General features: G+C 62.5%; 1 protein-coding gene and 1 long non-coding RNA gene across 6 annotated transcripts in view; one reads left to right on the plus strand and one right to left on the minus strand.

The window, feature by feature from the left end:
* The window catches only part of ADGRD1 (adhesion G protein-coupled receptor D1), a 149,036-nt gene that overhangs the window by 8,543 nt on the left and 124,488 nt on the right, over positions 1-16,005 (minus strand). For all 5 annotated transcript variants that reach the window (XM_086681403.1, XM_086681404.1, XM_086681406.1 and 2 more), the window contains 3 exons: positions 14,874-15,027; positions 10,274-10,340; positions 8,796-8,862 (listed from right to left, as the gene is read on the minus strand). In XM_086681403.1, coding sequence (XP_086537529.1) covers positions 8,796-8,862; positions 10,274-10,340; positions 14,874-15,027 — 288 coding nt within the window. The remainder of the gene's footprint in view (positions 1-8,795; positions 8,863-10,273; positions 10,341-14,873; positions 15,028-16,005) is intronic.
* Positions 7,820-15,111, plus strand: LOC147575233 (uncharacterized). The gene is made up of 3 exons (XR_015242164.1): positions 7,820-14,299; positions 14,652-14,694; positions 14,945-15,111. It is a non-coding gene; the product is annotated as an uncharacterized LOC147575233 (long non-coding RNA).

A 16,005-nucleotide genomic window follows, 5' to 3' on the forward strand; every position in this document is an offset into this window, starting at 1 on the left:
GGGACCTCTCTCCTCCCTCTGCAGAACCCGGAGGTCAACGACAAGTTCGCCCAGGAGTCCTGCTCCAGGCCCAAACCCTGTGTGCACGGTCAGGCCTGACCACGTTGGGCAAGGACAAGGCCTCACCGGCCGACCTCACAGGCGAGGCGGCCCTCCCCCTCCGGCCTGGTGCGCAGAACTGCAGGCAGGGGCTCAGGCCTCCCACCCTGGCGGCCATCCCCACGGGCCAGCCCTGGCACCTGCCTCCGAGGCCTCCTAACGGGCTCCGGCCTCAGGCCTTCCTCAGGCTCCACTGCTGACACCACCTTACGCCCGGGGCCTCGCAGCCACTCCCCCAGAGTTCAGTGCTTCCCCACTCCTTCTCCGCTGTCAGCCTCCTCCCGGCCTGGCCACCCGGCCTCCAGGGCTCCGTGCTGGGGGCCGGGAGGGGCCCCGGCCTGTACCACTACACCCCGCCAAGAAGGCTCAAGTGCCACACGCAACCTGGCTGTGTCTTCACCGACACCTCAACCCCGGGTGGCCCGGCTCCTGGCTCCAGACCCACGTCACTTGCCCTCATGTGTCGCCTGCACAACGAGGACCCTAACAGAGTCGCCCAGGGTCAGGGAGGACGGAAGAGGTCAACGATGTGAGTTCACCAGTGGCAGAGCCCTCCACCCCTCCTCCCCGGCTAATCGTGTTAGGACCACAAGAAACCACACTCAGCCACGTGGAGAAAGGGCCACAGAGATGCAGTGACCGCTTCAGCAGTTTCCGCTCTGAGATCAGCGGGCAGCTCCCCTGCCTCTCCCAGCGGCGCGAGGGCAGGGAGGCCAGGAGCCCGCGTTAAACCGCGGGACTCGGTTCTCTTGAATGATTGCTTTTCAGCTTTACGCCTTCGGTAAAACCTAGAGTTCTGAATTCTGAACCGTTTGTGTTCTTACGCGTACGATTCTGGCAGGGCTTTGCGTGCGTTTTGAGGGGAGGCTCACCCTGGTCCCGTCTGACACCCTGCAAGCCCGGCCCCATCCACTCTGCGAATTTACGTCCTGGGTTCCTCGACCCCTGGGCCAAGCCGAGGCCTGGTCTGGAACAACAAGAGGCTGGAAACCACCTGCCTGTCCGGAGCAGCCCGCCGGTTCTGCAGCCGCTCCCCCCCACCCCCCCCCGCCATGCTGCTAAAGCCAGAGGCCAACAGACTCGGTGAGGAACGGGCCCCGGACGGCGAGCACACGTTCACGTTCGCCGGCATCCGCGGGAGGCCCCGAGGGGGCACAAGCAGTCGGCGGGCGTGTCTGCTGGAGGAGGGGGAACGGGAGCGGAGGGAGATGGGGGCAGACGGTCCGGACACATTAAGCTTCCTAAGCACGTGTGGTAAAATTCCTAAGTCAAATGACTTCTCGTCAACCGGCACCGCGTGAGCAGGAGCCTCACCCCGCCCCCGCCGCTGGATGAGCTCACGTGACTCCCCCCCACCACTGTGGGAAGTGGGGGGGGCACACAGCTGGTGACCGATGGGATTTCAAGCCCTCTGTCACCTGCTGGCTCTGTATGAAGACCCAGAAAGAAGCGTGGCAGCAACGGTTAAGCCACCGGCATTTCTGGCTACAATTTGTCATCACGTCCGTCTCTCCAGAGATTTCTCTGGGGTTTGTTTCCCCGCCTCCTGGGCTCTCTCCCTGCCTGGGTCTGTGTGCTTTCATCTGGCAAGCACTCTCCTGGCCTCCATAGGACAGTCCCATCTGCCGGGACAGTCAGGAGGCGCTGAACCCCCAACCCTGCGACCCGTTCATTCAGGGGGAGGCTGCGGGTTTGAGACAAAAACACCTTGTGTTTCAGGAACATCCCAAACAGAAGTGGGCCTCCCCCTGGCCCTGGCCACTCATCCTGGTTGGTGCCTGGTCGCTGTCGGGAGAGGCCCTGGGGTGAGGCACGTGCACCACGAGAGCGGGTGTTTCATCAGCCAAGCGCCTCTGGGTGACAACGGCCAACAGACGCCGAAGGAATAATTCATGGGCTGCGTCTTAGCAAACTAGATGGGGGCGGGATGTGCACTGCAGGTCATGTGACCACTGGGGGGGGGGGGCGGAGCCCAGGACAGGGCTCTGGGGTCTGCACCGCGTCCTGTTCCTTGGCCTTGTGAGACGCTGTCGGGACATACACCACGACTCACGGGGAAACCATCACATGTAAACATACAGAAGACACCACTGTGTGCATCGACCTTCGTCCCTGTGGACCTCTGCGTCTGGGCATCTGTGACTGTCGCTGTCGCCCTCTATATCTGTGCCTCTACGTAGACAGGACCACCCTGGCTTCTCAGAGGAGGAGGTCCCAGAACTCCCGAGATTCTCCCCAAAACTGGAGGCCCTTGCCCCATGGAGCCTGCACTGAAGAAGCCCCTGGGGGATGCAGGCGAAGGTGACCCTGTCACCCCCGGGGTCCCTGCCGTTGGGGGTCGACAGCTTCTGCAAAGCATGCTGACCCTGTGAGCCTGCACAGAACCTAACTGGAGTCATTCAGGGAGTGGCATCCACGTCGCTTCCTCATCAGGACTTGTGCAGTGACCTGGCGGGCTGTTACTGCAAGGGGCTCACTTCTGCCCTTTCCTCCCCAGCTCGAGGCCCGGCAGGCCCCGGTGACCCTTCACTGTCCCCCAAAGTCCCGCTGGGGCCAACATCACCAGAACGGCACGGACCATCCTCCCCAGACCGGCGCCCGGCCCCGGCCAGACCTCTTTCTTGAGCATGTACTCACGTGAGTGTGCACCCAGAGAGCACCGCACGCCCCACACGGGCAGGGTCGGGAAGTGAGGCGGACGGCATCTGAGAAAACGGGGACATGACTCCCGGCACACAAGCAGGGGTCCTCTGAGGGGATAAGAGGCACCCCCAAGGGCCAGGCCAGTGTGAGGCCCGACAGAGTGGGCAGGACCCCCCGCTGCAGCCCCTGGCCCTAAGTCCGTCCACGTGCTTTTTCTGTGACGGGCCAAACAGGATGTCCAGCTTTGTGAGCCAGACGGTCCCTGTACACAACTCAGCTGCTGTAGCACAAGAACCACCACAGACGCTTATAAGTACGCAGCAGTGGCCGCGTACCCACAAAACAGTCCGTAAGAGTGGACAGTGGGCCACACTGGCCACGGTCAGTGGACCCCTGCGCTTGGCTATGAAATCACCGAACCCCTTCTCAGCTCGCGCCTCCTCCCGCCTGGCCCCAGGGTTCTCCTATGTCCCCCCGGAGCACCGCGGTCCTCAAGCCGCCTCCCCAGTGGGATCGCCTGCGAGCTGGGAAAGGGCCAGGTCCAGTAAAGCCAAAAGGTGGGGCTCAGGTGGGAACCAATAATTCCATCATGTGACAAGTTTGAGGACTGCTGCCCCCGAGGGTTTATGGCTGACATCCAGAGGGGGGACTGGACGGGGCCAGGAGCTAACGCCCCCTCAGGAATGGTAACGGTGGCTCCAGCCAGCCTGGGGACCAGGGATGCTGGCACCCGGTACTGGACCCCATGCCGTGGTGGGCGCTCCTCCGAGTCCCCAGCTGTCACTGACCAAAGTCACGTTAAAACTCAGATCAGCCGGAAACATCTGGGAGGGGGGGCCACTCCCGCCTGGGCCTTCAGGTCTGCAGGGTGGAGGTCAGTGCGGACACAGAACAGGGCACGTGGTGCTCACACGTTCAGCTACTTCCTTCTTCACCCTTGTCATTAACGTTCCTTCAAACCACCCCCCCCCCCGCCATGTCCATGCTCTGACCAGGGGGGCTCAGTTACCAAGGGGCCTGGGGTCTGTTTTGAGCCTGTTTCCACCTTTGCGCTGAGCAGGTGAATTGTCCTCCCGGACCCCACAGAGCGAGAGAGAGAACACAGGATCCGACTGAAGCCCCTGTAATCCCCTAAAGTGATTTACTCTGGTAAAGTGACCGCAGCCGAGCCTCACACAGCCCTGGGAACAAGGGACAGCCCCCGGGGACAACCCTAGGGTTCGGGGACAGCCCCTGGGACAAGGGATAGCATCGGAAACAGGGGACAGCCCCTGGATTTGAAGGCTCCTTCACACATGGACACATCACCTCCTGCAGCTAAAGTAAAATCAGTTAACAGGGGAACATGGGCCACCTCTGAGCTCCCTGTTAATGAAAGGAGGGGCGCTCCGATCCCCAACCCCGTCCCTTCCTGACCTCTCGGCCCCTCCTGGAAGGAGACTTCCTGTACAGAGCAGGTGTGAGATCCGCCCTGGACGTGCACGCCCCGCCCTGCTGGGTTCTGCGCCAGGTCGGGCTCCTCTGAGCTCCTCTCCCCCGAGGAAGCTCTTCTGCCCACGGTCCGTCCCCAGACGGTGGCTCAGCCTCCCAGGGCGGCGGCCGGGCCGTGGGGGCCAGGGATCACCGGGACGGGGCTCTGAGCCGGCAGCGGGGGGAGCTGCACCGGGGTCCCGCCCGCCCTGCCCGCCAGCGGGTTCACTGTCGGCCCCAGAACACCGGTGTGGGGCGACGTTACTGGGTTACTCTGGTCTCACCACGGACCCAGCCATTTGATGGGAGCCCTGAATTCAAATTTAAATACGACAACAACGAAACCGTCAGGCCAACTCAAGGGGTGGGCCACACAGGGCGTTTCTGTGGGCACGCTCGCCCCTCAGAGCCTGTCCCCGCAAGCCCTGTGAAGAACACGAGCCTTCGTGGTCTCTGTCAGCCCCACGCTCGGCACCGGAACAATCTGTCCGCCTCCTTGTCGTCCCGGACTCCCCAGAATGGGCCTCAAACCTACCCCTCTCTTCTTCCCAGGCCCCGCCTGAGGCAGGGTCTTCACCCCTACATGCTGGGGTCTCAGCAACATCTTCCCACGTGGTCTCCCTGACCCTGCGCCCCCCACACCCTTGTCGTTCCCCTGGGGAAAGGTCAGCCTAGGCGTGTGCCTGGAGGATTCTGGGGAGACGGCAGCCAGCACGTGCCTGGTACCTCCGTTCCGACAACTTCCACGGGACAGATCTGTGGGCTGGTGGGCGGAGCTGCAGGGCAGTGGCGGGGACAGGCACCCCCGGGGAGGACCACCCCTCCTGGACACAGAAGGGCCGAGGGGATGGGGATGGGCGTTCACATGTGGGTCAGCACCCAAGGAGCAGAGACCGTTGGGTCTCTGCACTTGCGGAGTGACCCAAGGAGCGCCGGGGCCGGGGCTGTGGACGAGGCCGTGGCCAGGGGCTGTGGCCAGGACATGGCCTATGGAGGATGGGGCAGCCCTGGCCACCCACAGTCCTGCACAAGGAGCCTGAGGGCAGGGTGCCCGGTGGGCTCCGTCGGTCGAGTGTCCAACTTCAGGTCAGGTCGTGATTTCACAGTGCACGAGTTTGAGCCCCGCGTGTGACTCTGCTGTGAGCGCACAGCCTGCTTCGGATCCTCTGTCCCCCTCTCTCTGCCCCTCCCCTGCTCACACTTGTTCTCTCTCTTAAAAATAAACAAACATTTTTAAAAAAGGAGCCTGCGGGTAAACACCTGGCCTCACTCCCCTCCCGCCCTCCGAGCCCCTGCCCCCACAGGCCAAATGTGCCCACGGCCAGAGAGCAGGAGCCGGGTCCAGGCCAGCCCCCGGGACGCGGCCAGGGCCGCAGGGGCATCACCCCGGGAGGGGCCCCCACCGCCCTGTCACCCAGCCCTCCCCGCAGAGCCCTGCTGGGCCCACACAGCTCAGCGCGCAGGCCGCAGCCGGGGCCTCTGCTGCCTCTCCTCTAGCACAGAGGCTCAGGCCCCGTGGCCAGGGAGGACCTCGGAGACTCTCAGGGCTGCACAAGGGAAGGAAATCACCCCCATCGCCGGGCTGACCCCAAGCACGTGTCACCTGGCAGGAGACACAGCCAAACTGATCCTGCGCAAGGACACGGCTCGTGTGTGGGGCCAGCACCACCCGCTGTCCCTCTCACCCCGGACATCAGTGACGCCACGATGGCGTCCCTCATCTCGTCCCTCTGGAAAGCCTCCGCCGAGAAGGCGCAGCCCCGCTTCCGAGCGGCGTCTGCAGAACGTTCGCCGGCCTCTTCCCTCACGTTCACGTCCAATCACCCACCGGGGCCCACGGCCTCGCTGGCGCCCAGGAGCCCGGACGAGGCCAGCCGAGCTCTAAGAGGAGCCGCCGGGGAGAGGGGCGGGGGATTCAGGGGACCCCTGCCCCGTGCAGGGGTGCAGGGGGGAGCGGGCCCCGCTGACTGCCCGCAGGGGTGACCTGTCCTCAGACGGTCGGCTGGGATGACAGATGGGGAAGCAATGAACGAGGACAATGAGGGACAGGAGTCCGGGAGGCATCCCCCCCCCCAACCAAGGCAGGACTCCACACCCTTCAAAGGCAGCAGCTCACAGGCAGCACCACGGCCTCGTGACCACCCTGGGGTGTGTGGAGAACACATCCTGGGGGCCCAGCAGAAGGGGTGCCCGTGGAGAGCGTGTCCTGGGGTCCCTGTGGGGGGTGCACACAGAGAGCACGTCCTGGGGTCCTGGGTGGGGGTGCTCTGCAGAGTGTCCTAGGGTCCCAGTGGGGAGAGTACAGGCGTGAGCCAGCACACAGCCTGGGGCCCCGGGGCGAAGGTGCACGGGCAAAACGTGTCCCAGGTTCTTGGCCCGGGGGGCGTGTGCAGTGTGCATCTGGGGTCCCACGTGGGGCCGTGGAGATGACACACTGGGTTAGCGCGGGGTGGGCAGCAAGGATGTGGGGAGGCCCCCGCGGACCACCCCTTCCTGACATCAGCGCCCTGCCCCCGCGGGCCGACACCCAGATGGGGCGGCAGAGACAGAGACGCCCGTCCCCAAGCAGGCCTCGCACCAGACACACACCCAGGTAGTGGCCAGGGTGCCAGAGCACAGCCCCCCCCCCCCCCGTGGCTTTCTGGGGAACCCCCAGCTCTGGCCCCCCCGAGCGGTCAGGTGACACTGGCCTGGCCGATCATCCGCCTCCTCAGTGACTGGCTCTGGGACAGACACGTGACCCCTAGCAGCCAATCAGAGCGTGTCCCGGGACTTCCTGGGACCACTGGGAACAGCTTCTCCCCCCTCCGCCCCATCACAGACCTGCGGGATGCGCGCGGAGCTGACTCTGCCTGTCTCCGCCAGGGAAAGCCTGCCTCAGGTGCAGCCCGCGCCAAGGCAACGGACCCCGGAGCGAGCAGCAGGCTCCGGCTGACGTCACTGGGCACCTGACCCCCTGCACTGCCCATGGCTGAGCCTTTTCTACTTATGGGGGTTCAACCTGCTTTGTGTCCCTGGGGAGAAGGGGGAGGGCAGGAAAAAGAGGAGGAGGAGAAAGAGGGCGAGGGGAGGACCATGGGGAGAAGAGAGAGAGAAGAAACAAGGGGAGGAGGGGAGGGCAGAGGGAGGAGAGGGGGAGGACTAAGGGGAGGATGGAGGAGGGGAGGAACAAGGTAGGAGGGAGGAGGGGAGAACCAAGGGGAGGAGGGAGGAGGGGAGAACCAAGGGGAGGAGGGAGGAGGGGTGGACCATGGGGAAAGACAGAAGAAACAAGGGGAGGAGGGGAGGGCAGAGGGAAGAGAGGGGGAGGACCAAGGGGAGGAGGGCGGAGGGGAGGACCAAGGAGAGGGGGGAGGAGGGGAGGACCAAGGGGAAGAGGGAGGAGGACGATGATGATGATGACACCCACCAACACCGATGCCCTCTGGGGCCAGGACTTGTCACGCCGCTCACCCCACCCACGCCAGTACCCTGGCTTGCCCTCCACGAAGCAGGAAGTGGCATCTGTCAGACAGCTACTTCAGGGGCAAGAGAGACGTGACGTAAAAGCCTGGTGACACCTGAAGGGAAAGACGCTCCGTCCGCCTGCACCCCTACTACTAACCCTAACTTTGTGGGAAACCACGTGCGGGGGCACTCCGGAACCCTCCTTTGAGGAACCACGGGGACTTAGCCAAGACTGGCCAATGCCACCCCTGGCATCCCCCAGTCGGGAAGAAGCGGGGCCCCGACCAGATTGGGCCGCACACCTGCGGGGTGCAGGGGCACCCGGGACATCCCCACACCGAAGGGAACCCCGTGACACTGCAACGGTCCCGTCCCATGCGTGCGCTGCCCCTCCTCTGGGAACCGCACCGGACTTTCTCGGGGCACTTCCTCCCCCACCCGGAGTCTGCGTGCTTCTGGGGAAGGTTGAAACCCAGCTCCACCCCCAGGGTTAGAGAGGTGACCCAGGCCTGCCAGTCAGAGCACACTCTACTCCTCTAGCCCCAGTGGGGACTGGCCAATCAGAATACTCTATCTTCCAGCCCCTGTGGGGACTGGCCAGTTAGAGAACTCCCTCCCCAGGCACAGCGAGGGGCCCATGATCTGCAACATTCCGAGCCAGATGCATCAGAAGTGCCAGAGACTTTTGTGGGAAATGTAGGAAGAACGATAGCAAGAAACACAAAAGCTGTTTTTGTAATTCCGTGAAGTCCCAGGACCTCAGGGCATCCCGCCTGAGGATGGAGCCACCTGGCCGGAGGTGAGAGCACCCGTGCGTGCAGCAGCCTCCCTTGAGCCCGGGCCAGGCAGAGCGGCCAGCGCGCCTGCCTGCGACATCACCGGCCCCTGGGGTCGCGTTCTCTGTCCCCCATGATCCCGCGCTCCCGAGGCGCACACTAAGGTCCCTGCTGGGGCCGCGAGGACAGGGCGTGGGCGAGAACCCTCAGGGAAAGACCCCGCGGTGCACACCGACCCTGGCAGGCTGCGCGCACCTGCCCCTCCCGGCCAGCCATCTGGGGACAGGGGTCCCGGGCTGCACGCCCGGGGGCTGCGACAGGTTGCAGACAGGGACCCTCACACCCAGCGGCGGGACTTACCACAATGATGGACAGGGCAGGGGCCACGAAGGCCCAGACGGCGCCACTCGTGATGGAGAGCCAGCAGCTGTGGACGGAAGCAGAGCGTTACCCCCACACCACTGTTCCTGTGCCCCGGGGCGCCGGGCACCTCCACCGGGGGCAGCTGCTAAGGCAGGACGTTTTTCCGCTCAGGGGTCAATCTGAGCAGCCAGGGTAACAGTTAACCCCAGCTGATGTCTCTGCGTGCTACCCACGATGACCTCGTGCCTCTCATTCTCGGGGTGAACGTTCCAGGTGTGCAGACCACCTCAGGGAAAAGGCGGCTTTTACGGGCCTCTCAGTAGGAAAAATCACCACCTCTGCAGAGTCTGGCCAAAAACCAAAGTAAGTTTTAACTTTGCTATGAAAAATAAACAAACTGACCTTCAGCAAGGGCCGAGAGCATTTCAAATACTGACCTAATTTGTGCCTTCTGCAAGCGATCAGAGCGTTGAGGAGTCATGAGGTGACACGGTCCTGACCATTCCCCTCTGCTCCTAGCTAAGGGTAGGTCACACCTCCCTGCAGCGCCCCTGAGAGAAAAGGTCCCCGGGGATCCCAGCAAGTGCTCGCATTTCTAGAGAAGCTTCAAGTGGGATGCAGCGTCCAGTGCCAGGATGGGGGATCCCTCCAGGCTTCCAAGGTGGGACTCCAGGAACTCAGGCAAGTAATAGCCTCCCCATAACTTCGTTTCTTTCCGGAGCATTGGGATGGCCAAGAGCCTGGGGTTCCCCGGGAGAAGCCACTCCCAGATCTGGGGACAGCCCTGGGGGCCCTGCCCACTGGCCAGGGTCAGGCACGTGCACGGCACGGTCCTCACCCCACCCGGTGTGGATGTCCCCGCAGGCGGCCTCGTTCACTCCCTCCATCCCGCTCACTGAGTGGCACGGGGGGCCCCCAGCACACCAAACCCCAGGTGTGCATCCCCTGACACCCTCACAGGAGGAGCCACGATGACTCCCACACCCAGATGAGAAAACTGAGGCCCAGAGGGGTCAGGTGACCCACGCCCACTCCCAGGAGCCTCTGCCCCCGTTCCAGGACACAGGGGTTCCGAGACAGGACACGGCCCCTGTGAGTGCTCGTTCACACCTGCTGTGCGGAGGCAGCATTTCCGCGAAATGCACAGCAAGCCTGAGCGGCCCCCTGCAAGGTGCCTGGCCGCCCGGGACGGGACAGGGGCGACTGCAAACAGAGCACCTCCCCACATGTCCTTGCAGAGCTCTATGCATCCCTGTCCTCTCAGGAAAGCCGGTGAGCCCCGCCCGGCCATCGAGCCTCTGCTGGGGGGTTGGGGGGGGGAGGACAATGCGGGGGGTGCAGCTGGGGTCGCCCTTACTTCAGGGCCTGGGGAGGCCAGCCCCGTACAGAGCCACGGCCTGGGGCCTCACACAGGGGCCTTTCCTGTGAAAGCCCTGCCACACGCCAGGAGCCACCCCCCCAACCCCGTCACTTACTTGTTATTTGTTCCATAACTGTTCATGGCAAACGATATGGAAATGATGCAAATGACGAGAGGAAAACCTGTGGAAGACGAGCGCAGGAAATGTTTCGGCCTTTATTCAGCCAGCCCCTCATTCGTCTACGCCCGGTGCACGTAAGGAGCGAGAGCTACGTGCTCAGAAACGGCGCTGCCCCGGCCTCCGGGAGCCTCAGTCTAAGCCAAGGGCTAACTCACACTCAGGTGCACACACGCGTACACATGAACTCTGAATCACATCCCTTATGAATCCAAGCCTGTTTCTGAAAAGGACCGACTCTGCCTGGCAGCAGAGCGGCGCATCCCGGGGCCTCTGTCGACAGACACCCGCACAGCACAGCAGCCCCACCCCTGCCCTGAAGGGTGGGCCAAGGGCAAGGGCGGCGAAGGATCCACCCACCCGCTGGCCGGCTTTCCCAGGGCGCCAGACAGGGAGGGCTGCTGACAAGGAGGGCTGCATCTTGCTTGTTCCCAGAATGGAGGCTGGCGGTGGTGACCACACACGGGGACCCACCTGCCTGCGCTGAGCTTCCGGGGCCCCAGAGGAAGGAGAGGGAAGTGTGCCCCAGCTCTGCCGGGCGCTCACAGCGGCGGCTTCCCTGCCCTTCTGATTTCAGTCTTGAACAGCGTCCCGGAATAGGAGTTCCTGCAGGTCTGTCCTAGCTCTGAGCCACTGTTCTGATGTCGAAGCAGTTCAAATGTGTTCCACAACATCCGGGAGAGCCACCCGGCCCACAGAGGAGCCCTCACCGTGGCCCTCCGTCACACCTGCGTGCTCCACGGGCGAGCTGGGCCCCGGTGCCGTGGGTCGCGGCTCCCGCCTAGGCGGCCCCAGGACCACGTGACAGGAGACGGCGCACCAGGGACTGTTTTCCCTGGGGCCTCGGTGTCCACACACGACACAGGGCATCCTCGCCGCCCGGCTCATCTGGTGTGGGAAGATCACGTGGCACCCGAGATGGCGAGGAGGCATTGACCCGAGGCACCACCAGCCACCCGGCGCCCCACCTTGCTGAGGAAGGGCGGGTGCCGGCGTCTTTTCTCTGGGTCCACAGGACAGCAAGCGGGCACAGGGCCCCATCCCGGCGGGTTCCGGAAGGTGCGGCAAGGACCGCAGGTGCTTCTGGAGAGGTATTTTCAAAGCGGGCGGCCAAGGCCTTCACTCTGAGCCACGGCCCGCACCCTCCCGCCCCCGGTCCCGGCCCACGGCAGTGGTTGGCATCCCTTTGCTGCCTGAGGTGAAATGGATGAGCGACAGGTGCATTTTCTGCATACACGATTCCTTTGATCCCAAAGGCGATGCTGGCGGCTCCCTCGCCGTTTCTTCCCACATCCCCCTCCGTCCGGCAGGGGCCGCCCCCTGGGGCAGTGACAGAGGGTCTGTCCGAGAAGAGGGTCCCCCACTCTCTGCGGTCTCTGAGGCACGTGGCAGGAGCCCAGCACCTGGCTGAGTGTGTGTATTCAGAGGCGGGAGAACGAGGCTGAGGAGACAGCCAGCAGGCAAGTCTTGGGCTCTGGGGCCACGGGATGCCTGGCTCTGTTCCCAGGGCCGCCCCAGACCCGCTGTGTGGCCTCAAGGAAGTGCCTGACCCTCACGGAGCCTCCACGGTCTCATTGTGGAAATGCACGCGAGAGCACCCAGGTCACCAGGCTGTCGTGAGGACCCCATGCGATGCGGCCACATGTACGGCCAATCCCTATAATCCGTGTGCTGCTATTAAGCTACTCTGGCTCCCCTTCTGCTGTTGCCATCACCAGAAACTCGAATCCTGGTAACCGTGCAGGGTCATGACGGGCTTCTGCGGACAACCGGGGTTCCTCCGGCCCTGCCGCATGGACGTTTACCTCATGGAGTTGTAGACGCACCCTCTTTGGAATGTGGCGACCTTCAGAGGTGACCTTCAGCGGGCCCCCTGATTCCCCAGGGAGGGGTGGAGGGAGCTACCAGCCAGGACAAGCAAAGAGCTGAGGGAGAAGGTCTCACAAAGAAAGGCAGAGGAAGCCAGGAGACAAGTGGTCTGCCTTTCTGCCTGGGTCCCCGGTGCCATCTGCCACGGACTTCTGGATGCTTCTCTGGGCGTGTGGAGGTTTCGCACACGTCGCCCCAAGGCCGTTGGGGCCACCAGGTTCGTTTTGGGCCACGGGTTGTGGACAGAAGTGACATGCGCCTCTCTGGACCGAGAAGTTAATTTTCGGTGTGATGCCCCTCCACGTCCGCTTTTCTCTCCCAGCAACCAGCACCAGCTCTAGGCAGAGACCCCTCCACCCCCCAGGACTGCCACGGGCACTGCCCCTCCCACCGTCGTGGCCGCCAGGGATACGGAGCGGAAACGGGAGGGAAAGGCACGCGGCTTTCTGGCAAGGAGAGCTGGGCGCTGCTCGGCGGCCCGTGCACCTGCGGTCCTGCACCTGTCCTGCCCTGGCCGTGTACCTGCACCTCAGCACCGCGCCAGCTCCTGGAGCTCCAGATCAACCAAGGGCAGGTGGGGCCCAGAATTAACTACGAGTAAGTGTGGGCCCCAGATGAGCAGGAACTCACCAAAGACATTAAGTTGTAACAGAGAAAAAGAAAGCAAGCTGCACGTCTGTCACTTCTGTGTACTCAGAGGTACGTCTGCTGCACAGATAAGTAAACTTGCACACGGTTATCATAATCTCCTCCCGCTCCCACAGGGATGCTTGGGGGACAGATAACAGTTCACTCACCTTACAAGTCCTAACTTGTAAGGGCCTGACATCTAACAGAACCTCAAGGTATGCTCTTGATTCAACAGCGCCACCCCCCACTTGGCTTTGAAACACAGTCCCCAGGGATTCAAGACCAGGGCGGACGCCGCGGGAAGAAGCCTCTGTCAGAGGGGCGCTCCTGCAGCAAGGTGTCCCCGTGCCCCGGGTCAGCCTCCGGCTCCTTCTTAATTAGGAACTGAAGGCAGAGGGAGCCCCGCTGCCCGCAGACTGTCTTTACTGCAGCCCAAAGCGAACTCTACCCCAATCAGAACCAGAGTTGCAGCTCGCAAGCCCTGAGGAAATCAGCGAGGGAAAAGCTGACGGGAGACAGAGGCCGCAGGCTGCGGGATCCCTGCCCAGGGCTCTCTCTGCAGACAGCTTCCATCAGGGGCCGCTCGCTCAAGGACCCGCAGGGACTACATCAGTATGAGAAATGACACAGGCCCAGACAATGCCGTCACACAGGATTATAGACTCGGGATTCCCAGATTACCTCACTTTTCTAAAGATCTCTATGATTTATATGAACTCTCTCAATTTTTAAATACGGGTAAAAATAATTTATTTTTTCCTCTAATCCTGCAGCCCGAATAAGAGCCCAGGGTGGGCACAGGCTCTGGGGGCGCTCACCGAGGGGGAGGGGGACATCCCGGCCCAGCTCCCTGCGTGGCCCCAGCAGCTGGGAGGCGGCTGCGGAAGCCGTGAGGGTATAGAGTGTTCGTCCACCACCCCCCAAACACATCCCATCAAGCAGCTCCCAGCACAAAATAAACATGTTTATCTTCTCCTTGCACAATGAGGACTGTGAAAACTAAATCCATGCGAAGAAAACCAGGAACAAGTAGCAAGTAGGTCCCGAACAGTCGGTGAACGTTTCTAGCAAATGCAAGAATGCCAGGTGTCAGTGACACAGCCCACTCTACGCAGACTCCGGCAGGAAGCAGGGACTCCTCGGGATGGGGTGGGCAACAAGGAAGTTCACTGAGTCCAGTCAGTGCGGAGGGGGCTTCCAGAATGAAGCCATGAGCTGCTCCACAGACCTGCCCTTCGGGGAGACCATCCTAACTGGTGAAAAGTAGCCTAAAAATCCCACAACCACCAAACGACTCTGTGTGTTTTCCTAAGAGCATACAACAAACTGGGAAAACCTTCTTCAAGAAAACCTACTAAGTCTTGGTAAGAAGACGACTTGCTCCCTGTCCCCGGGCCCATCGAGAGCTACACTGTGTCACAGGGGTGGGCCACCTGCGTGTCTCCTGCAGAAACTCTACTCCAGGTAAGAGCAGCAGCGACCAGACCTCCCTTTCTCCATCCAGCCGCCACGTCCGGTGTGCATGTCCCTGCTGTGCCTGGCTGAGGACACCGGGCCCTGACTGCCCTCCCCTCAGGGCACTCGCAGGGCAGAGGCTCTATGCTACGAGAGGCAGGCCGGCATTAGAGGCTGTCCCCCCTCCCAGGGCCCCGCTCTAATGCTGAGGTGCCAGTCCAAGAGGAATGAGATACGGTCCCTGCCCTAGCTCCAGAGCCGAGGGAACTCTTCCCAGGTGCAGGGGATACAGGCCATTAGCACCGAGAACTCCAAGCACGCTCTGTGGGAACGGATTTTTTTTTTTTTTTTTTTTGAACAGAGCATGAGGAAGCTCAAGTCTAAGAGCACCTGGCTTCTTAGAGGTGTGTCATGTGAAGATGAAATCATATCCAACCTACTCCTGCCTCCCCCTCCTATCCCCACCTCCCCCACCTGCCCCATATCCCCACCTGCCCCTCCTATCCCCGCCTCCCCATCCCGTCCCCCTGTACTCCACACACCTGCCCCCTATCCCCACCTGCCCCATTCCATCCCCACCTACCCCATCCTATCCCATAGTAGTAGAGATGCTTGCTGTCCTCTGAGCCAAAGACCTTGATCACCATGCTGTAGAGATGCAACCCTTCCACCAGCATCCAGGCAAAGGCACTCAGGAAGAAGTAGTGCAGGAGCACGGCCAGCACCTGGCAGGGGACCTGGGAGCGAAGACACACAAGCGGACATCGCTCTGGCGGTTCCTGCGTCCAATTCCGGAACATCTGCTGCTCACGTGCCCTCATTTCCCGGCGAAGCGGAGCGGGGCGGGGTCCTGGCTCCCTTTCTAGCCCCCCCTCCCCCCCCCCCCCCCCCCCCGCTTTAGTGTTGGGGCGGGTGACTCCCGCACAGCGATTGGTTCAGGAGAGGGCGGGCGATCAGGCGCGGCCAATCAGCATAAACACGAGCGTGCAGCACGATTGGCTGGAGGTGGACACGTGAGCAGACCGGCCAATGGGGTGGGCTCTGGGGAATGGGCGGAGCCATCCGGCAGCCAGCGCGCGAGCCTGGGGCTTGTCAGCCACGTGGGCCGGCGGCTGTGAGCAGGCACCCGACCTGGACCAGCAACCCCGACCGGCTTAGGCCGCAGCAGGGGTGCCCCGATCCCATGCCCGTGTCCACAGAGGCCGGGAAGGGGGCAGAATGATGGGAGGAGGGATATAAATTTATATACTACCTTCAAATAATAAAAATAAGGAGAAAAAAGTAAAAGAATTGAAGACAGAAACGGCATGATTACGTCGGGCGCTCCAAGCTCTGTTTTCACAGTGCTCCCCAATCAGCTCATTCTCAGGACAACATCGTGAGCTCCGCACCTGGTTTCCAGGGACGCGGCTGGAGGTCCCTAATCTGCCCCCACATGCGCATCAGAGGCAAGTATCAAGCATGCGCAGCTCGCGTCTCTGCGCCCCAAGGGGAGCACCGTCTGCCCACCAGCCGCTCTGGGACCGACACCCACGGTCACTCTATGTCTGCCGCAAAGCTCCTGCCACCTGTCATTATGGGCAAATTGCTGTAACCACCTCCCACATCTCTAAGCAGGAGATTAGGACTGCACAGCCTGGGCCTATCTCGAGGATTAGAGGGCTGGTCTGCGTCAGCTCTCCACATCATGCCCCCCACGCCGCCAGGACCCTAGA

Source organism: Puma concolor, chromosome D3 (assembly GCF_028749965.1).
Source record: "Puma concolor isolate L17-30 chromosome D3, mPumCon1.1.hap2, whole genome shotgun sequence".
Lineage (NCBI taxonomy): Eukaryota > Metazoa > Chordata > Mammalia > Carnivora > Felidae > Puma > Puma concolor.